Source organism: Tenrec ecaudatus, chromosome 10, assembly GCF_050624435.1.
Source record: "Tenrec ecaudatus isolate mTenEca1 chromosome 10, mTenEca1.hap1, whole genome shotgun sequence".
Classification (NCBI taxonomy): Eukaryota; Metazoa; Chordata; class Mammalia; order Afrosoricida; family Tenrecidae; genus Tenrec; species Tenrec ecaudatus.
This window is the reverse complement of record NC_134539.1, coordinates 16704706-16727181: the sequence shown is the minus strand read 5'-3', so window position 1 is coordinate 16727181 and position 22476 is coordinate 16704706. Positions and strand designations below refer to the sequence as shown.

General features: G+C 47.0%; 1 protein-coding gene across 15 annotated transcripts in view; it reads left to right on the top strand.

Moving 5' to 3' along the window:
* BNC2 (basonuclin zinc finger protein 2) overlaps positions 1 to 22476 on the top strand; it is a 460115-nt gene that overhangs the window by 419729 nt on the left and 17910 nt on the right. For 9 of the 15 annotated variants that reach the window (XM_075559954.1, XM_075559947.1, XM_075559953.1 and 6 more), the window contains 2 exons: positions 13621 to 15590; positions 16026 to 16091. In XM_075559954.1, the coding sequence (XP_075416069.1) occupies positions 13621 to 15590; positions 16026 to 16091 (2036 nt within the window). The remainder of the gene's footprint in view (positions 1 to 13620; positions 15591 to 16025; positions 16092 to 22476) is intronic. The other 6 variants (XM_075559949.1, XM_075559946.1, XM_075559945.1 and 3 more) reach the window with 2 other exon arrangements.

Genomic DNA, 22476 nt, shown 5'->3' with positions numbered 1-22476 from the left:
TTGCAGATTTTATGTATTCATTTTGCAGCGATTGAATCCTCAAGTTACACATTTTTCACAAACCATCTCAGCGTGACTTGTCAGGTTTCCAAGGTTTCTTAGGGAGTTCTTGAGCTGTGGCCCTAGTTTTCAAGATGACCCGCCCCCTTGAAATTGTCATTGAATTGTCCAGGAGTCCAAATTCCTCCAGCAGAATCAGTACCTCTAGTCATGTGACCAATGCTTAACTGGAGCCAGAAACCTGCAGGGGAGCGAGAACCCAGCTAGAAAGCATAGTGCAGAAACCCTCAGGTGAGGGCGTGCTTGCAGCCGTGAACACGCACACACATAGTAAGATGGTTACATTGTGGTTAAATGTGAAAGTAGCTGTCTGCAGCCGTGAACACACACACACATAGTAAGATGGTTATGTTGTGGTTAAATGTGAAAGTAGCTGTCTAGAGCAGTGCTCCTCAACCTCCTCATGACGCGACCCTTTAACACAGTTCCTCATGTGCTGGTGACGCCCAACCATATCATTATTCTCGTTGCTATTTCATAACTATAATTTTGCTACTGTTATGAATCGGGAGACCCCTGGGAAAGGGTCATTTGACCCCCAAAGGGGTTTCAACCCACAGGTTGAGAACCACTGGTCTAGGCTTTCCGACGTTTTCATTCAATTGCCCTTTTGGTCAACAACCCCAATTGTAGGAAATTGAAATTTTATTGCTGGTTTAATAGACTTAAGGACTCTGGTGGCGCAAGGGTTAAATCACTCCACTGCTAACTTGGAAGGCTGATGGTTTTATTATACTCACCAGCCACACTGCTAGAGAGATGCGGCAGCCATAGAAACTCTATGGGGCAGTTCTGTGCTGCCCGGTAGGGCTCTTGTATTTTGGAATCAGCTCACTGATAAGGGGGCCGCTTTTTTTTGGTTTGGCTTGAGTGAAGCTTAAAGAGATCTAGCAAGACTGTTGGCTTTTCAAGGGAACTTTAAACGTGTTCTTGGAAATCTTTGTTCCATTTGTTTATGAACTTTTGAAGTGAGAAAACAGACATTGGTGATTTGCAAGGTGATCCTGGCACAGTGGGCTGTGTGCTGGGCTGGCAGCCCCGAGGCCAGCAGTATGAAACCACCGGCTGCTCCTCAGAAGGGAGGAGGCTTGGGCTCCCCTAGTGATATTCAGCCTCGGAAAACCTATGGAGCGGGTCTGCTCTGCCCCATGGGGTCGCTGTGAATCAGAATCGGCTCGATGGCAGAGAGTTTGATTTCCAGGCAACCATGGACAATGCCGGGATAGAATAGCTGCTTCTCACCTGCATTCTCAATGCCGAAATTCTCCTAAAGTTGAGTGTAATTTACATGAAATATAATGAAAACCTTAAAATGTAAATTCTGTTGTAGTCTGAAGATATAGAAATTAGGTAATCTGTGCTTACATTTTTATTAAGTGGGCTATTTTATATTAAAAGTTGATAGGCTAGGGATAGCAGGCAGATGTAGGATTTTCTATTTTGAAACCTGAATGATTCCTTAGATGTTACTATTAAGTATTAGAAGTGTCTTGTCTTTAAAAGTTTTTCAGGTTTGATTTATAAGGAAATTGGATAATTTGAAAAATACTTTTGAATCTTTGAAGTGCAATTTCAGACATTGCGAAAACGTAATTTACTCCTCTAGATTCTATTCATATGGCAAACTCAGGCACCTGCTTTATTTATTTGCAAACAAATGCCCATAGAGGAAATACGGATGCCCAGTTTTAAGCTAGACAAGCTAAAATTCCTGGGTACAGGAAAGAAATCCTGACAGGCCTTTAATAGAGCTTAGCTGGGGTTTCTATGATGAAATACGTTGTAACCCCAGAGTAATCTATCATAATCACAGTTTTTAAAATAAAAATGCTGTACAGACTGTTAGTGAGGGGAGGGGGAAAAGTGAATTATATATTCTTCTCTCTCTGAATTAATATAGTCTTATATATTCTTATCTGGCCCATAATCAAGAACATTCTATAGCAAAGTGAATAGTTTATCAAAAATCAGATGGCATGTTTTCAAATCACAGAGCCTTTTAAAGCCAGTGCCCCAGCATTCCGGGAATGCTTCTGTGGCGAGAGCGGTTATGTTAGGAGCAGAGTATACTGTTCAACTTATCAATAACTTTGTTGTTATTGTTCCCTTTTTAAGATACTGTTTATGGATTGGAAAAAGAACTTGTAGCGATTGATGTCAAAGCCCGCGCCTACAAGCCACATACAGGTTCATGTTCCTTTAAGAGGCAGCTTCTCAAACACGGCCATTGGGTAGTGTCGGTTCCAACTCACAGCTGTCATCCAGGACAGGACTGGGTGGACGTGGCCACATGGCTTTCCAAAACTGACTCTTTGTGGGAGTAGAAAGCCTCGTCTTTCTCCCGTGGTGTGCCTAGTTGTGCGGCTGGTGGTTTCAGACTGATGATGTAGCGATTCACAGTTTCAGGATTTCTCATGTGTAACTGTTACAGCACCGAGGCTCCCTATACACAGACATGCCATTGTATGTGTCTCACCTGTAGTCCTGCCGTTCTCCAGGCTCACGCATTCTGAATTCTAGACTAAGATGGCATTGTAATGAGGTTAATGTGCACCATTAGAGGGGGTCAGGAAGACGACGCGCGCGCGCGCGTGTGTGTGTGTGTATGCCTGTGTGCTATAAGTAACTCGTACTGCATCAGTCCCTTTGTGCTAGCCAGGGAGAGAGAGGTGTCAGTGTGAGCACGGCTACTAAGAAGGATTTTTAATGTTTCTAATCCTAGCAGAAAATTCATTTTAAGGCAGCATTTTCTGGGAGCTCCAGTGTTTCAATCAATGATATAGATATTCCTGGGGCATTCATTTTCCCCTTCAGAAGATAAAAACACAAAGTGGAAAGAGATTTCAAATCACAGTTTTGTTTCTGTTTTTCATAATCTGGACGTACTGAATTTAACACCCACTTCTGTCATCCCAGCATGGTAGTATATACCGAATCCCGATGTTTGCAAACTCCTTTCATCACGGAATTCTGGGTTGGCGAGGAAGGCATATTTGTTTTCCAGAACGAACGAGTCAGTGTTAACAAGCAAGATCCAGTTGGGACTTTTGTTGAGAGATCGTTGTAGCTCTCATTGCCAGGCCCGGATGCTGGGAGAGAAAGCTACAACCCTCGTCTCTCCTGGCGAGGGGAGGAGAGAGGGGGTCATGGGCGGGAGCAGCCAACATCCTATTTAGAAAGGAAGGTGACGCTTTTGAGAAATTCTGCAAAACACAGTTTTTACAAATCATGGAAATTGAATAGGGTTTTCTTTGCCCAAAACAAATGTTGATTTACTTTTTGTGTGTGAAGTCTAATTTGAACCATTTGGTGGCAATCATGGTATGAATGAGTATGCTTCAGTCTGCCTACAGATATTACAGTTGTTTCAGCTGGCCTCCTACTGGGAAAGCACAATTGCATAAAAGGGCTTTGTGTGAACAGGGAATGCCATGACTCTGTTTACTTACACAGCCTAAAGTCGCCTATGTACATTGTATATGCTAGCAGTATGTCTGCAAAGAAAGATGGGTTTAAATGTAAATTTGCTAAACAAATAAGCATGCCAAGCTATTTTCCCACATAATTTCAAGTGTTTCTCAGAAATTATCACAGCATAGCTTAAAAAAAATTTCCCTAAGTACTTCCCAGAATCTATTATTTTTAATAAGATTTTTTTTTACCATTTTGATCTATTTCCCCTCTTTGCCAGCTTACATACGAATGCTCACACACAAGCACACACTTAGCAATGCCAAGTCATGTGCACCCGAGAGCTAAACAAAATCTCACAAAAAAAGGGAAACAACTTAGCTCCCGAGTCATGGAGACTATACAGATCAGTTAAATTCTTTGGTTCAGGGAAGAATTTTAAAAATGGCTTGACTTGAGAATGACAGCTCACTGTTGAATTATCTACTTGTCACGTATGGAATCAACTGAGAGGTAACAGGTAAGTTTCACTAGGCTCTCTTTAGATGGTGTAGGTGCTGATTAGTGGCTCGAACGCACCCAGTAGAAAGCCCCACTGATCTTCTTCCAGAAAACAAACAAAACAAACCCCACAGCCCTTGGCCACCCCGTGGAGCTCGCTTCTACTCTGACACACCGTGACTTACAGCTGGCTTAAGGACAAGTGGTTCCGTAGGCAGCCGGAAGTCTGAAAGGAAGCATGTGGGCACGGTGGGGGGGGGGGGGAGGAAGGGTAAGGCTGCTAACTGCAAGATCAGTGGTTCAAACCCACCAGCACTGTGGGAGATAGGGGGAGCCTGCCTGCTCCCCTAAGGAGGGACAGTCTCAAGAACCCTGTGTGAGTGCTCTGAGCCAGTGCCCCTGGGTTTGGTTTTAGAGGTCTGAAAGTCTGAAGATGAATAAAGCTTTCCTCCTTAGAATTTACACAATGCTCAATGGCTCCTTCCACAGAAGGCCTCCTGCAAGGCCACTCTCAGTATTCACAGCCAACTCCCCCTAGACCACACAGGAGGGATGAGCTCTCTGTGCACGTCTTCCACCCCGTGAGTTGATGGAATGTCCCCGTACCTGTCATGCGTGAGAACAGTCTGAGTGTATCACTTGGTCTTGAGGTGGCCCAGAAATTAGAGTTCCTAATTTGGGAGCCACGTCTTTTTTTGTTTTTAAGTATTTAAACTTTTAAAAAATCATTTTATTGGGGGCTCATATAACTCTTATCACAATCCATCCACCCCATTGTGTCAAGCACATTTCTACATTTGTTGCCATCATCATTTTCAAAACATTTTCTTTCTACTTAAGACCTTGGTATCAGCTCCTCAATTTTTCCCCTCCCTCCCTCCCTCCTGCCCTCGCTCACAAATGCTTGATAATTTAGGAATTATTATTATTTTTTCATGTCTTACACTGACTGATGTCTCCCTTCACCCACGTCTCCCTTCACCCACTTTTCTGTTGGCCGTCCTCCTGGGAGAAGGCTATAGGTAGATCATTGTGATCAGTTCCCTCTTTCTCCCCCCACCTTCCCCTTATCCTCCTGGTATCTCTACTCTCATTATTGGGAGTCAACATCTTGACACATGCCCACTCCACATAGAGGCCAGCGCCAAGGCAAGTGGAGGCAAGTTAGTGCAGCATAGCTGACCATCCCCTCAATGAGGTGCATGCCTACACATATTTCATCTGCGCTAGCCCTAAGCGATAATACTCTGCACACGTTCAAGATTATCCACTGGCGGTAAACGTACACGAGCTTTCACTTGAAATACGTACATGCCACCCTCAATTCACATAGAAGGGAGCAACCAAAAAATTCTCCTTGTAAGTGAAATCCCAATTCTAACGTGGACTCCCTCTATCACAAAGGATTGTTGTGCACACCCCACTGCTTGCAAAGAAGGGGGGTGTGGAGAGCTGCGCCCTGGCCTCAGTAAAAGACGGCAGGAGGCACAAAGTCAGAAGGGCTAGAAATAGGAGTGTGAGGTTTCAGGCAACTGGTGTGATTGAATTCGGTTTCGTCACTTTCCCTGATGCCCCTTTACACACAGTAACAAAGCAAGAGCACATGTGCACAGTCACAGAAACCGCAACCTCCCGTGGTGAACGAAGGGAGCGCTTCCCATGCTCGTTTGAAGCCCATCCAGTCTCCCCTCCCAGCGCCTCCAGCACACTGACATCTGCTTTCTTTTCAGGTGGTTTTGCCTTTTCCAGACTGTCATGTGGGTGGAATGGTAGTGTGTGGAGTCAGTTGTGTCTGCCTTCTTTCACACTTATGTCCATGCTTTAGAGATTTCTCTTTTAGTGCCCAGTAGTATATCTGAAAACCAAACACAACTCAGTGCCACCGCATCAGTTCTAATTCATGGTGACCCTAAATGACAGAGTAGATCTGCCTCTGTGGGTTTTGGAGACTGTGAATCTCCATGGGATGAGCATGCCCCATCTGCCACCCATGGAGTGGGTCCCTGGCCCTGTGAACTGCTGACCTGCAATACAATACCCACCCACCATCGCAACAATATTCTGTTATTTTAGATAGCCCACAGTTTGTTCATGCTTATGACTTAAGCATCTAGCAGTGAGGAAATCCATGGCTTACGTTTTGAGTAGCGTTGTTTCATCCATTTTTAATTTTTTTATTAAAAGGTCATTTTATTGGGGGCTCTTACAACTCTTATAACAATCCACACATCAATTGTATCAAGTACATTTATACATATGTTGCCATTCTTTTCTAGACATTTACTTTCTGTTGAACCCTTGGTACCAGCTCCTCTTTCTTCTCTCCCTCCCCACCCCCACCCTCATGACCTCTTGATAAATTATAAATTATGATTTTCACATGGTTCCTATTGCTTGTCCCCCTGGAGGGTGTGTGTGTGTGGGTGCGTGTGTGTGTTTTATGTCAATCATTGTGATCTGTTCCCCTTACCTCCCCTCCACTCCCCACCTTACCCCTACATTTCTGGTATTGGTAGTCCCATTCCTGTTCCTGGATTCCATGTGCCGTGAGCTCTAATCTCGTACCTGGGCACATGCTCCAGTCTAGCTTGCAGTGAAAGGCAGTTCTGGGGTCATGATAGTGGGAGGAAGTCTCAGGGAACCAGAGGCAGAAGTAGGGAAAGTGTGATGGGGAGGCAGGAGGAAGGTCAGAGGAAACAGAAGAAAGATCTAGGAGGCTGTGGATACAGATATAAGAATAGCTGTGTATGTATGTAAATACATTAATTCATTAAAGTAGGGTCTTGCATATGTACATATATTTATATGCCAAGACACTGAGATAGTGGGTGGACTACGGACCTCTGCTCATACCGTCCCTCGATGCAAGAACCCTTTGTTCTAACAACCTGACATTTGGTGATGCTCACCCTCCCAGCACAATCTCTAAAGACAAAATGGGTGCACAAGCAAATATTCTGCCCATTTTTAACTCAACAGTTGTACCTGATAGAGCGGCACTCTGCTTTGACACTAAGGAATGTGCACACCTTCCAACTAGCCCATTCCTCTTGCCTTAAAATTGGAATTAACCATGGAGAAGAAATCACAGAAAATTCAAATGGGAAAGTGGCCACCAAAATAGATTGACAATAAGCTGTGATGGAACTGTTTCACAAGAAGCACACTGCGCAAATCTGACATGAACTCAAAGTCTTCCGAGGTGGCCTGAAACCCCTATAGCTCAGGTGTGTTCTCAAGCATCTGAAATGATAGCAAAGGGGAAATTAGCTTCAGCTTGGTTTTTGTTCTTGTTGGGTTTTTTTTTTAGCTCATCATTTAGGGTTCTCCTTTAAACTCTGCTCCTATAATTAAGTTTGTATAATGGGCTAGAAACTCAGATCGCGCTGTGCCTGGCTGTTACAGGTACACTGGCTGCTTATTTCCCAGTAACGTGAACCCTGAAGGAGCAAATAGGCTCTAGATCTGCCCTGTAATCTGTGGTCCTTTCTCACGGCCACTCACGGACAGAAAGAAACCCATTGCATCTCCTTAATGCGACATGGTTATCTCCCCACCTAGAACACAGGTGGGCTCCTTCTTGGTCTGGTGAGTCTCTGGTCTTGGGGTCACCTGACAATCTAGCTATCCCCAAGTTTTTACTGTGATCTGATGTTTCATCTCTTTTTGTTTTTTCCTTCTCTTCTGTACTATCACTCTGCCCCAAATAAAGTAATCCATGAACCACGTTTGACTCTGTTAAGTTACAAGTCTCCGTTAGGTGTTTGATGTAAAGAAAGGGCCCAACTGAAACTGTTTAGCTACCACAAAAAGATTGTCTAAAATCTCTCTGCAGCGGCAGATAGACAGAAGCTGAGCACCGGCTTTCTACTGAGTGACCATCACCCACTTCAGCAAAATAATGACAGAAAATCTTTTCATGCACAGTGCTGAGATGTAGATATTTTTAAAGTGTGATACTTTTTCTGAACCCAGTAAAGTGTGGCTTCCTGGGAGTTGGCCATCTTTCAGTTTAACAGTATAGTAAGTCATTATCAGAGAAAATGAGTGCGTTTTGTCATCGTGCTTTACATTCCACTCAGCAGGGCAAGCCGTGCTTTCCTCCTTCTATAAAGACCATGCCCCACCTGAATGGCTGGAGGTCGCTGCCGCCTGTTCCGAACAGGAGAGCCCAAGGACTCGACTAATAGGCTGCACAGGAGTGACCAGGTTCTTTTTGATCCTCCCTGGCTGATTGCTGACTCACAGAAGACCGGGGCCCCAGGAAGGACTGGTTGACAGCCTCTTCACACTGGCAGCTCCAGCGTCTGCGTGTTTGACTGCATTCTGTCATGGCACCTTATCCTTTTTGTGGCCCTCCTTCACCCTGGTAATCTAGTTGGCAAGGGGGCCCAGAGGGTAGAGCACCAGCCACCTCTTTAATCAGTCTTGGCTTAGTATCTGAATATCCCCTAATAAGTCGGTGAGTACAACAGTGTCCAATTGCTCCAAAGGTTTCCAAAGCATTCATCTCAATTACTTGCCGACTGGCCTTCTTTTGGTGTGTGTAAGTGCCCAGACTGACGCTGGTCTGTGTTGACCATCACGCAGGCCCTCCACAGAAACGCCTGCCACAGCAGATGCACCTTAGGGTTGAGCCGGCTGCTTGATGCTACCGCAGGGTCTTCGGAAAAGCAGCACCCGGGCTCCCTTTGCACGGGCTCCGAGGAGGCGCTGCAGCTGTGCGCACGCTGTTGAGCGAGGAAGTCAACTGTCTGCAGTTTCTCGGCTTGCTTGTAAAGCGGATTGCCTTCGCGATCCCTGGTGGAATGCGGCCAGTGGCGGCTTTGTAAAAGCCCTGGGTGGCACCCCAACGGTAGCTGGGTTCAGACAACGGCCCCCACTCAGTGACTCCCTAGATACATCTGTTTGCAAAGAGAGTGTGCTACATGTATTTATAACCTGCCGAGTCTCTGACCGCTACCAGGGAAGCCTCTTCAGTGCTAAGTCTTGCTTACCTGAACCTCTTCCACCGGGAGTTCAGTTCTTCCGCTTAGCCATCTCCATTGTAACCAAGACAACTACTGAGAACTAGGAGGGGCTGGAAGGAGGTGGGTTTAGAGAGAGCAGCTGGCCTTGTGGCAGGCCAGGAGGAAAGAGAAACCATATGGGTATCATATCGGTGCATCACGGGGAGAAGGAAGACGGAAAGGTGATGGAAATGAGATGCCGCGGGTGGGTTTGATCAGTTGCTATGGTTTCCAGGGCATATTTTAATACCAGCGGCCTCCAGCTGTGTAAGTACATTATCGATGTGCAGATTCAGTGCAGGCTACCTGGGAAAGATGGGACAGCTCAGATAGGAGGAGGGGAGGGGAGAGAGGGGAGAGAGCACAGCCAGAGGACACAAAGCTTCAGACTGGTCCTTCATCGCCAACAGTGAGACTGGGATAGGCACGGATTTGTGAAATGAATGAACAAAAACGGGGAAAACTACAGGTTTGCTCTCAACTAGCATCTAAATCTCCCTTTTTAAAAGCAAGGTCTGTGTACACATTGCGTAGCAACTGTCTCTTGAGCAGCAGAGTGGTGCCCTGCTTAAAGATGGCAGCTGACCGTGCTGCTAGTAATCCAGTCTCCTGTGTCGGGCTCTTGAAAGGGCCCAGTGCACCTCTTCAGAGTCTCTCATCCCAGGATTTTGACCCGCAAATTTTCAAGTTCCAGATATTGTTACACTTCTCCTAGTTTGTAAAATGTTAGGCCTTTTCGGATTTTGCTTCATCAGCGATAGCTAAACCAGTTCAAACCAGTTTGGAGCAATAATCCACGGTGAAGAGAATTGATGTAAAAAAAGAAAGATGGTGTAGAACAGAGCAATGACACAGTGCTCTAGAGAGCAGCCCTGGGCTACACCTTCTGTCATAACTCAGCGTGCTCACCTGGGAAGTAGGGTCGCAATGTGGCAGTCGGCACAGGTACCAACCATGGAGACACTCAATGATGTTGGAGCAGGATCACTAGGTTCAAGTCCTGGGTCCCTAGCGAGCATCTCGGCAACCTTCACAAGCCATAAGATTATATAAAATCACAACTTATTTCTCTGTTGACCTAAACATCTCTATTCCCCTCACTTCATCACTTAAGAAAGAGAGGGAGGGAGGAGGGAGGGAAGAAGAAAGAAGGGGAAGGAGGAGAAGCAGGAGGTAGGGAGACCTTTGGTATCGGTGAGAAGTGTTCTCAGATGGCCATCACGGGGTCACTTGGGTGAGCCAGTATGCCCGTGTTATGATGTCACTCTCGAGCAGAGTCAGCTGAGAGTCCGTTCTTGGAGCTGAAGAACACTTTATTTCCCAGGTTGGGGAGGGGCATCTGCTTGGCAGTTCATGCAGCGATACACATCTACAGTGCGTTGTTTGTTTGTTTGTTTTGTTAATGTCAATTTGAGTCTAACGCATGGTGACCTGACTGCGCGGAGTAGAACTGTTTCATAGGAGTTCATGGCTGTGGCCTTACAGAAGCATGTGGCCAGGATGGACGGATACACTGTACATGAAATGATTGAGAGTACTGGGGCTTAGCTAAGAAGAGCGACCACTTACCAGTCAGTGCATCTCTTTAGATTCAAACTCACTGTCATGATTCAGACCATTACAGATCAGGGACACTCTTCTATCCAAAGCCTGAGAAAAGCTATCCACTAGGAGATAGATTTTTTATTTCAAAACTAGTATAATCCCCTTAGTTCCAAACTCTACTTCCCCTAGTGGAAGTTTATAGGCAACCTTAGTACAATTGTTGTAACCAGAAATTAAGATTGCTGCACTATTAACTAATCTTCAGCCTTGATTCAAACATTATGTTCCCCCCCCCAACTCATGTCCCTGGTCTAGTATGTCTAAGACGGATCTTACACTTATTGGTCCTATCATTTTAGTCCCTGCTAATTTTTAAAAGGCCTATTAGTTATTATTTTTTAAATCATTTTATTGGGAGCTCGTACAACTCTTATCACAATCCATCCATTGTGTCAAGCACATTTGTACATAAGTTGCCAGATATTACATGTTATATAAATAAATAAAATAAATAAAAATGTTACAAGTATGTATTTGTATATTATATAAATAAATGCAGTGAAGAAAACTGATGGTACCCAGCTGTCAAAAGATACAGAATCTGGGTGCTATAGACTGGAAGATAAACAAGGGGCCATCTAACTGAAAAACAACAAAACCCACATGGAAGAAGCACACCAGCCTGTGAGATCACAAAGCGTCGAAGGGATCAGGTATCAGGCATCAAAGACCCCCCCCCCCCAAAAAAAAACCATAGCATTGTGAATGAGTGGGAGTGCAGAGTGGACCCAGGGCCCATCTGTGGGAAATTGGACATCCCCTTTCAGAAGGGCTGTGGGGAGGAGCCGAGCCAGTCAGGGTGCAGTGTAGCAATGATGAAACATACAATTTTCCTCTAGTTCTTGAATGCTTCCTCCCCCCCACTATCATGATCCCAATTTTATTACAAATCCGGCTGGCATAGAGGATGTACACTGGTACAGATAGGAATTGGAAACACAGGGAATCCAGGACAGATGAACAAATTACCAGTGGTGAGACGTAATACCGAGAGGGTGGAGAGAAGGTGAGGGAAAAAGGGGGAACAGATTAAAGGATCTACATAGAACCTCCTCCCTGGGGGGCAGACCATGGAGAAATGGGTGAAGGGAGACAACATATGGTGTAAGATGTGACAAAATAATTTATGAATTATTAAGAGTTCATGGGGGAGAGAGGGTGAAAATGAACTGATACCAAGGGCTCAAGCAGAAAGCAAATGTTTTGAGAATGATGATGGCAACATATGTACAAATGTGCTGGACACAATAGTTATTATTTTAATATTATAAAATATTTTAATTTATTAATAATAACAAATAAGGATGTTTAAAAGATTCACAGGGCCTAAAATGGTCTGACAGTTTCTTTTTTCTTTTTAGGGCTACTATCCACAAGGTTAGGCTGCAATCCACAAGGTCGGCAGTTTGAAACCATGAGCCACTCCATGGGAGAAAGTTGGCACTTCTACCCCCTTACAGAGCTCCAGTCTTGGAACTCACAGAGGCAGCTCTCCCCTGCCCTATCTGGCCATCCTGAGTTGGCATTGACGAGATGGCAGTGAAAAGAAAGAAAATTTATCTTTTACCAAATACTGCTTGGTTTCAACCCTTTGAAGTGTTCTGGCCACTGTTTTGTATGGGACCCTTCGATTCCGGTGTGTCTAGTGTTTTCTCACAATTACATTTGAGGTCCTCCGCTTCCTTCAAGAGTGCACCACAGTGGAGGTGCTGGGCCCTTCCTCATAATGCTTGAGTCTTACTAGTGGAGATGGTAACTTCTATCACCTGGTAAAGGTGCATCTCCTGGGTTTTCCCACGGGAAGGTTACGACGCCTCCAGCTAGGAGGAAAACCTGCCTTGCCATTTTTGTTCCTGCTTTCTTAAATGGATGGTCGAGGTGGGCACCAGTGTCGCTCACAGAGGGCTGCCAAGAGGTTTGTCCTCTTGGTTGAAACTGTGCCGTAGAAAATGTCGGAGACGTTATTTAAGTGCTTGAATAGAGTGGTCTCAATCCATGCTGAAATGGATTGCCTGACATTGCATTGTAGGATTTCTGAGTTCTACCTCCAGGCAAATCTCATAGTTACTAGCAAATATGAAAGTGTAAAATGCTTTTTAATGTATATTTAACAACACGTAGTCTGGTGATTACTGATGTGCATTCTCTGTGGACTGCCCCTGCTACCAGAGGAGGATGCTAAAGAGACAACATTTTCACACATTTATTCTCTCTAAATCCATCACACAGTTACTCTCTAAACATCTATACCTGTCATTTATAACCAGACCATAAAAAGCCACATACTTTTAAGTCTAAATCAAACTTGGAATCCTAGGATTCCAATCAATTATCAGGAAGAGCTCAATGACTTTTCTCAGGCGCATTTTGCCTTGCTATACCTTATACAGTTGCCTACTGTTAGTCGATACTCAATGGTAGCCCTTACAGTGGAGAGGAAGAAAAAACCGCTGTGGAGCAGGGGGCTAATGCTGCTGCATTCACCTTTGGACTCAGAAATGCACATCAGTCCTCCGGAAAGGACTCTGTCGCCAAATCCAGCGTCACGTCTACTTGTGTTGAAGAAGTAAAGTTTGCCAAATGTCCTCAGTCCTTTCCCATGGTGTCCCTCTTTAATAAGGCTGAAGGCACCCCCTATGTTTTTTTGCACCCAGCGTGGGTGGCTCAGCGAACGCTCACATCTTATCCTAATGTGTGCTAAACAGTTGCCTAGGACATAGATCACTTTTGTTAAAGTGGCAGTATTGGAGGCGTTTTAGATCACAGAGCCCCGGCGGTCTGTGTTTTGTTTGCTCTGGCGTTATCAAACTCAATCTGTTTCCCTAACTGTGACTCTAATTACTGTATTTGCATGGCAGAAAAGTTTGCTGTGTGGGTCAGCGGGTATTAACAGGGCTCGCATGCCGTTTTCTGCTCTCGCAGAGGCCCTGCCTTCCAGGAGCAGGCAGAGCACCTTCAAATGCACGGCGAATAATTATGCACCATCAATAAGTTTTTGTGTTTGTCTTTGTTGTTTCTTTGATGTGGCCTCTAGGATGCTGCCGGCAAGGTGCTGGACCGCTGGGCTATCATGTCTCGAGAAGAGGAGATTATCACCCTGCAGCAGTTTCTGCGGTTCGGAGAGACCAAATCCATTGTGGAGCTGATGGCAATCCAGGAGAAAGAAGGGCAGGCGGTGGCGGTGCCGTCTTCAAAGACAGACTCTGATATCAGGACTTTCATCGAGAGCAATAATCGCACGAGGAGCCCCAGCCTCCTCGCCCACCTGGAGAACAGCAACCCTTCCAGCATCCACCACTTCGAAAACATCCCCAACAGCCTTGCGTTTCTGCTTCCTTTCCAGTACATCAACCCGGTCTCAGCGCCGCTGCTCGGGCTGCCTCCCAACGGCCTTCTGCTGGAGCAGCCGGGGCTGAGGCTGCGGGAACCCAGCCTTTTGACGCAGAACGACTACAATGAGAGCAGCGAGTCCGAAGTGTCGCCCACCCCTTATAAGAATGACCAGACGCCCAATAGAAATGCCCTGTCGAGCATCACTAACGTGGAGCCCAAAACAGAGCCAGCCTGTGTGTCCCCCATTCAGAATTCTGCCCCCATCAGTGACCTAACCAAAACCGAGCACCCCAAAAGCTCCTTTCGGATTCACCGAATGAGAAGGATGGGGTCAGCCTCCAGAAAAGGCAGGGTCTTCTGCAACGCTTGCGGCAAGACCTTCTATGACAAAGGCACGCTCAAGATCCACTACAATGCCGTGCACCTGAAGATCAAGCACCGGTGCACCATCGAGGGCTGCAACATGGTCTTTAGCTCCCTGCGGAGCCGGAATCGCCACAGCGCCAACCCCAACCCCCGCCTTCACATGCCCATGCTAAGGAACAACCGAGACAAAGATTTAATCCGGGCCACGTCAGGCGCCGCCACCCCGGTGATAGCAAGCACAAAATCAAATCTGACGCTCACAAGCCCTGGCCGGCCCCCAATGGGCTTCAGCACCCCCCCACTGGATCCTGTCTTACAGAATCCTCTCCCCAGCCAGTTGGTGTTTTCTGGGCTGAAGACTGTCCAGCCAGTCCCTCCATTTTATAGAAGTTTACTCACTCCGGGGGAAATGGTGAGTCCCCCAACCTCCCTCCCAACCAGCCCCCTCATCCCACCCAGTGGTCCCATGGAACAGCACCCACCACCACCCTCTGAGCCAATCGTGCCAGCAGTGATGATGGCCACCCACGAGCCTGGTGCCGACCTGGCACCCAAGAAGAAGCCGCGGAAGTCGAGCATGCCCGTGAAGATCGAGAAGGAAGTCATCGACACGGCTGACGAGTTTGACGATGAGGACGACGACCCCACTGACGGTGGGGCTGGGGTCAACGACATGAGCCATGACAATCATTGCCACTCCCAAGAGGAGATGAGCCCAGGGATGTCTGTGAAGGACTTTTCTAAGCATAACAGGGCCCGGTGTATTTCAAGGACTGAAATCCGGAGGGCCGACAGCATGACGTCTGAGGACCAGGAGCCTGAGCGGGACTATGAGAATGAGTCTGAGTGCTCGGAGCCCAAGCTCGGCGAGGAATCCATGGAAGGCGATGAGCACCTGCATGGCGACGTAGGCGACAAGGTCCTGATGGGCAGCGAGCGGCCCGGCGGGGACCACAGCGAGCCCTCCCACCAGGACGTCATCAAGGTGAAGGAAGAGTTTGCAGACCCGACCTACGACATGTTTTACATGAGCCAGTACGGACTGTACAGTGGCGGCGGGGCCAGCATGGCCGCCCTGCACGAGAGTTTTGCTTCGTCTCTGAGTTATGGCAGCCCCCAGAAATTCTCCCCGGAAGGGGACCTGTGTTCTAGCCCAGACCCCAAAATCTGTTACGTGTGCAAGAAGAGCTTCAAAAGCTCCTACAGTGTGAAGCTCCACTACAGGAACGTTCACTTGAAAGAGATGCACGTCTGCACGGTGGCTGGCTGCAATGCTGCCTTCCCCTCTCGCCGCAGCAGGGACAGGTCAGTAAATCCCCATTGGCTGCTCCTGCTGGGGGTGGGGAGGGTCCCAGTGTCGGTCATGCTGAGCTTCACGTTCAAGACCGTGACGTAGCTGGTTTGGATGCATTGTGAGGATTGTCCACAGTGACCGTGATAACCAAGCTGCCATGCTCGTGAAGGATCGGTGCTTGTGATGCTGAAGCATGCAGAATCATATGCCATCCTGTCCAGTAATGCACGCCATGTTTCCCGTGTGCTGTGTGTCCGTGCGCGCGCGCGTGTGTCCATGCATCGAGGTGTGTAACCATTAACTACACCGTTCCCTGCTTCCCCATGACCCTTCACTTTAGAAGCCGCAGTTTCTGTTATTGAGAGAGAGCTATTTCTGCTTTGACATGTGGCTTTTTAAATTAAACCAGTGTATTTTCTTCATACACACATATTTATCCAATATAGAAACAGAAATTTACGGATGGAAAGAACCATAGGTCCAGGACATCGAGACAGCCTGCATCTCCGTAGGTATACCCAGAAATGTTCTCATTGCTTACATGAGTATGTAGCGTGTCCTTGCATTCCTTTAAGGATGAGAAAAGTACCAGAAGAAACTGTGACCAGAGACGTTGTTAATGGGGAAGTGTGTGGGGTGGGTTTCTTGGTTTCATGTCCCGGGGTCTCTGAGCACATCTCTAGAATGGAGTCTCCCGTGGGAACTGTGCATGCAAGGCGAGGCGAGCGCACACGTATGTTAGTTTCATGTCCGGCCCTCAGATGACATCACACCCAAGCTATGCTAGCTGTGGGGCAGAAAGTCGGGCTTAAACGGAAGCAGCTGGTCTCAAACCTACGGCTCTTTTTTTTTAAAATCCCAAACAAAACGTCATAGGAATGGAATGTGTCACGGTTGTCTGGTGGGGGAGCAGCGTGGCTGGCCTACACGTGAGATCTGCGAGCAGAGCGCTCTGTTCACGTCAGAGGTGGCCGACCAGCGCCGCACGCACGCCAGCTCATCCTTTCTCCTGTAGCCGCTGTGGTTCTGTGGTGGCCCTTTGTAGAGTCGCGGTTTAGAGCAAAGAGGAATAACATGGTGCGACCTCAGCCGCAGCCATGCAGTCCATCCTCACTCATCAATACCCACTTCTTGGTGCTTGTCCCACCTTAAAAGTGCCTCTAAAAAGTACCTGTCTATTTTAGAAAGGGCAACCCTTTCCTAAAACAATAGTTACATATCTAGATCCACATAGATATCCTTTCATTGACATCAGAGAAGTCCAAACTTTCTAAGAAACATGAATTGCGTTCTGTGTCCCATTAGAAATATCCTGTGAAGCATAATATGCTGTCGGAAAGGTTCTCCCCACCCCCGCCGCAGTTGAACTTTATCACTGACAGCCCCAGAGCACGTCATATGAGCTAGTTGGACTTTGAATGACAGAGCATACTACTAGATGCCACCTCCTCGCCCCCAACGTTTGTGAGTCAGATTTGTTCTCCTAAATTTGAAATAGTGCACAAGGGATAATGAAGTTAATGCATTGGATTTTTAAAAAACAAAAATAAAAGACTCATGAAATCTGGCATAAAATATTTATGGAAATGGGATGTTTGAAGGCAAGCCAGAATTTGTGCTTATTTTCATGGATTCCTATCACGAGGTAGTTGGTTTGCTGAAAATACCTGAAGTCCTAACACACCGGGATAAGTAACTACCAGACCAAGATGCTAACCGCCCGCGGATGGCACTTTCATTTCTGTCCGACCACTAGCAAGCACAGTGTTGTGTTTTTATGTCCTCGAACATAAGGAGATGCTTCGATAGAGTGGCTCGTTGGAGATTTAAAAAAAAACTCCATCGATAGCAGAGGGATTTTTCGATCTCCCTTTTCATTCTAAGGATTGTGAGCTTGGCAGTGAGCAGCCATTTGGACACTGACTCGTTCTTGGTGGGAAGAAGAGGGCAAACATTCTCATGGGTTCACACACAGAGCAGAGTAGCCCTCAGAAGACGGCTACACACCGCACCTGAATTCTTACGTCTGGCGTTTTATCACACATGGTAAATGAAGATAAAGAAATGGAACCATCGAACACTGTTGAGTGGCTTTATTTTTAACTCTTTGTCTGCAAGCTTTACCTTTAAAAAAAATTAGAAATCCTAAAGCCTCTCTTGAATACTCAGCTGTTTTGGGTCCCAGGTCGAAAGCTTTGACTTGGCAAACATGCGTTGAGTCGGTGGCTTGAATTAGTCCACGGTGTCATGCAAGCACAGCTGCCACAGACAGCAGACTGACAGTGACGCACGCAGGGGACCAGCCTTGGCTGGTCGGAGTAGATGCTGACATGTGATGGTATTCCTGTTTCAGCTCTTATCATGATTTCATCAACTAATGTGAGCCTCTAATCGAATCTCCTCCGCATTCCCTGAGCCTCCTGGGCCACATCTCTGCTTCTCCCGAAGCATGTTTGCGTTGGTCACAAGGACCCCAGGAAGTTTGTGGCTCGCCTTTCCCCCCCTGCTGATTCACCATGAAGCTGAGAAAGGCTTCCTTCCTTTTCCCTGAGACAACAGGCTTTCCCAAACAGAAGGCCTGCTGTCCTCAGTCCTACGTCGTTCCTTGCCCCAGAGCCTCCGTCCATCCATTCTGGACACCACAGCACCTTCCTTGGGCAGGTAGAGCCTGGAGGGGGTTCTGGGTGGGGCCTGGTGTGTGCAAGAGCTAAGGGAGAGCGCCTCTTCTTTCTTTATAAAAGCACCACCACCCCCCGCCCCCGTCTGTGTTTACAACACCTCACAGGAATAAGCACACAGGCCTTTCTCCAATTCCACCCCGTGGCTATACCTCAGTGGGTGGTATGCTTGCTTTCCAGGTAAGCAGAATGGGAAGGTGGCAGGAGAAATAGGTGAAGAGCTGGGCTTTAGATTTGGCAGTTAGTGTACAAAACTTCCCCGGTCTCTGCTGACAGTTTTTCTGGATTTTGTAAGCTCCAGATGAAGGCTCCTGTGTGGTCTGGTGAGGAGTCATGCTTTCATGTTGTTCGTGCTGAGGCGTCTAAACAGGTTCAAAGGTGGCCTTGCATGCGGAGTTATAAATGGGAGTGAATTCAATCAATCCCGAAGCAAAGGGGGGCTGACACGACAGGAGCAAGGTAACATACACAAAGTCCAGTTCGTCCCATTCCCTAGGTGTGCGGTAGACTGATTCTGAAGTATGGAAGTGACGCAGAAACGATTTTCTCTCTCTAAAGATTGAGGATTCTAAAAGGCAGTTGCTAAAGGAGTCAAGTGGATGTCCATAACCTTTCCTATAGAACACCAGACTTGCAGGTCTCTAACTATTACCTTCCTCTTAGCTCCTGTCTCCTGACTTCTCTGTTACTGGGGTGCTGATCTGTCAGGGGAGAGGAGGCCGGCCTTGACCACCTAGAATAGAAACTTCTGTTCTAGCCCTCAGTTTTGAAATGGGCATATGAGTGCTCCCTGGGGAGGAGAACCCCAAAGTAGCTACCCTGAAACCTATCATCAAAGCAATGGTTTTGAAGGCAGTGCCGTAGTCACAAGTAGCCGGGCTTCCAGTGGGGTTGCCTGGGTGGTGCAGTTGGCGAGTGTGTTCAGCTGCCGGCAGGGCAGGCTCCCTGGGAAGCACCTGGGAAAGAATACCTGTCAGTCGGCTTCCCCCAAACCAGCCACTGACGGCCCCAGGAGCGCCCTACTGCTCTGAGATGGGGTCACCATAAGGCAGGGGCAACTGACAGCCACCGGTTTAGTTTCCCTGTAGTCCTTTCTCATCTTCGGACTTGGTTTGTATCCCAAGAGGGTTGACTGGCCATGGATCGCCTATCTTTGAGTGGGGAATCCCATTTATCAATTTCTCTTTCTATTTAGAAAGCATCTAGGTACCCTGCTGTCCTCTGGCCTAACGGTCCTTATCATTGGGTAATACATTAAAGTTCATTATGCCTACTACAGTCATTTCACATTGTTAAAATCCCTCTGACCAAAATGAAGATGCTGTGCCCAGAAACTTGGACGATCTTCTTAGAAAGAGGTCGCCGTCTCTGAGGTTTTCACCGTAAATGAGTTCCACCATCCTCGTTCTGTTCTGCTCTGGAAATAGTGACCACGGATTGGTTTCGCGTTTGAGGAGAAAGTTAAGTTGGATGTGTGGATCGGTGATTCCTCCCCATGAACAAATTCAAAAAGAAAATATTTGCTTAGGGTGATTTATAAATAAATATGAGGCAGCCATTGGTGCTAGGTGTGAGCCTTCTCTTTGGATGCTAGTTAAGTCAGTCCAGATTTAAACATGGAAACTTCTTGATTTGTATGGAGTAAGACATCTGTATTTGGTTTATTAAAACCTGCTGATGTCTTCAGAACTAAATTTGTCCTTCTATAGGCCTCTGGGTAGCTGTAGCTAAAAAGCAGAGACGTATAGTTTTTGCTTGTCTTATTACCTGACTTCCAGGCCTGTACAGGTGTGCCGTCATAAATTAGCACGAGCTACCTCTGATGAGCCGATGCATACATTAGCAACAGAGGTGAGGATGCGGAAGCAGGCGACGCGCGCGACGGCCTCGGGTTAGCACCTTTGCAGCTTAGCAGCAGCCATTCCCCCCAGTATTCTCTGCTCTGAAACTTACAAGGGAAACTTTTTTAGAGAGAGCTTTTCAGTAATTGCACAGGATTTCACCAGACAATCGCTCCAAGAAATGAGCCACTTAACACCAGCTGAAGATAACTATTAGTATATTTTCCCTAATATAATTAGCTGTCAAATACAGTTCATTAATACTATCCGCAAGTAAGAGAAGAGCATTTCTTTGTAAGACCTCAACAGTTTCATCTTTTCTTTTTTTGAAGTCAACCCACAGCTTCCTGGCCTCTCAAATCCTTTTAGATACAGTGAAGTCCCCTGGATTTTAAATGAGCGGGAAGACCGCGTGTGCGTGCACAGTCTGGTTTCCCAGTAGAGCCGGCAGATCAGTAGGCCGTTCGCACTCACCTCCGTTACTTTCCCTCAAAAGCATGCAAACCGAAGAAATCCCTCTCCTGAGTAATTGCTGGTTGTGCCCTCTTGAAGCAAAACTTTGGTAGTAAGATAAACGTCACCTCGTCCCTGCCCCTGGGGTTCTCCCTATCTGCTGGGCGACGGGCATCGCGCAAATCGGTCTCCTTGTACCCGGAGGAGAGAGACTGTCAGGCCTAAGGGAGCCTCAGACCGAGGCCTCGTGGCCGAAGCCTCTGCTGACCTGTCCGTCCTCCACTACAAGACCGACGCCCCTCGCTTCCGCCGCCTTCCACACTGCTGGCCAAGGAGCCAACGCAGCTTCCTTTGCATGACACAAGGAGCACTAAATATTTCTTGTGATGGGCGCTAGATTCCAGGGGGCGCAAGCCTGCCATTGCACAAAAGCACGATGCTGCTGTGTGCCCCTTATTTATTCTTCTCTTCCCTAGAAAGTCACAGGCCACTGCTCTCGCCACCGTCACCTTACAATCTCGGCCACAAATGATCCGCCTGGGGGTCCGCGCACTGAGTGAACGGGCGGTGGTGTCTCTCCCCAAGGGGTTCTCTCCCTGCCCGCCCTCCGGTGGGCTGTATTGTTGTGCATCTCTCTGACACACAATGCGTCATGAGAAACACTCATTTGGGAAGTTCATTTTCCTCGGATTGAAAAAAAAGAAGCAGCCGTTTTCCTCGAGGAGCCGCTTTGGGAGGTGCCCGGCATGCCATAGACCCTGGTGGAGGCTGGTTCTCTCTACCTGCACCCTCTCCATGGAAATGGGGTTCACTGCCCTGCTAAGAGGAGAGGCGTTTCTTCTTAAATTTCTTACTGAAGATCGAGCTGAACACTTTCCTTTTTCTTTCAAAGCCTCAGAAATAACTAAATCTTTTTGCCGAAAGTCTCCCACAAGCTTCAACTCAGTAAATGTGGCAGAATATGAAAGGCATTTGCACTTGCCAACCAAGTGCAGTGTCATAAAGAAGAGATTCAGGAACTTGGACTCGTGAGTGCCAAGGTGTGTGTGTGTGTGTGTGTGCCAACCAAGTGCAGTGTCATAAAGAAGAGATTCAGGAACTTGGACTCGTGAGTGCCAAGGTGTGTGTGTGTGTGTGCCAACCAAGTGCAGTGTCATAAAGAAGAGATTCAGGAACTTGGACTCGTGAGTGCCAAGGTGTGTGTGTGTGTGTGTGTGTGTGTGTGTGTGTAAAACAGGCTGAGAGGGAAAAAGAAAGAAAGGATACTTTTTAAGGAAAGGATAATTTTTCTTTTGTTACTTAACATTTAGAACTACGCTTTTAAAAAATACCTAGATTTTATGTCCTAATGTAAGCTGCCTGAATTAAAACAGGAGCTGTAAATTCCTAGTAAAAAGCTGCGCTGCCTGGAGTCTTAGTGATCTTAACTCCAGTACTTTGTGGACTTTATTACTTCTTTTATTAACTGGGGGAAAATGTTACCCACTTTGAGTTTAATTCTTTTTCTTGTTTGCTCTAATTTCAACTTCACCTTGAGGGGAAACCAAAAAAAAAAAAAAGAGGCCGTTGTTTTTAACTGAACCCGCTACCTCCATTTTGCTGTTGTATATGTCTGTGTGCGTGCCTGCCAGCCGTTCCAAGAGCAGCCCGGCATTCTGAGTTCAGCACACCCACATAGTGTACCTGCGTGGGCTATACACTCACACCCACACACGTAATGAAATCGAAAGACAGAGGGCATCTTTGACCACCAAAGCGGACATCTTCTTTTGGGAGGAGGATGCAGGAAGCTGCTTTCTGGCCCCGATGGGCAATAACAAGAGTTTGCCTGTGAAGAGAGCCTGATTTGGGTCGCCCGGGTCCAGCGCAGCGCCAGTGGGAAAGTGAGGCAGCCGCTCTGACTCCCTGCCCGTTTAGTCTGCTCT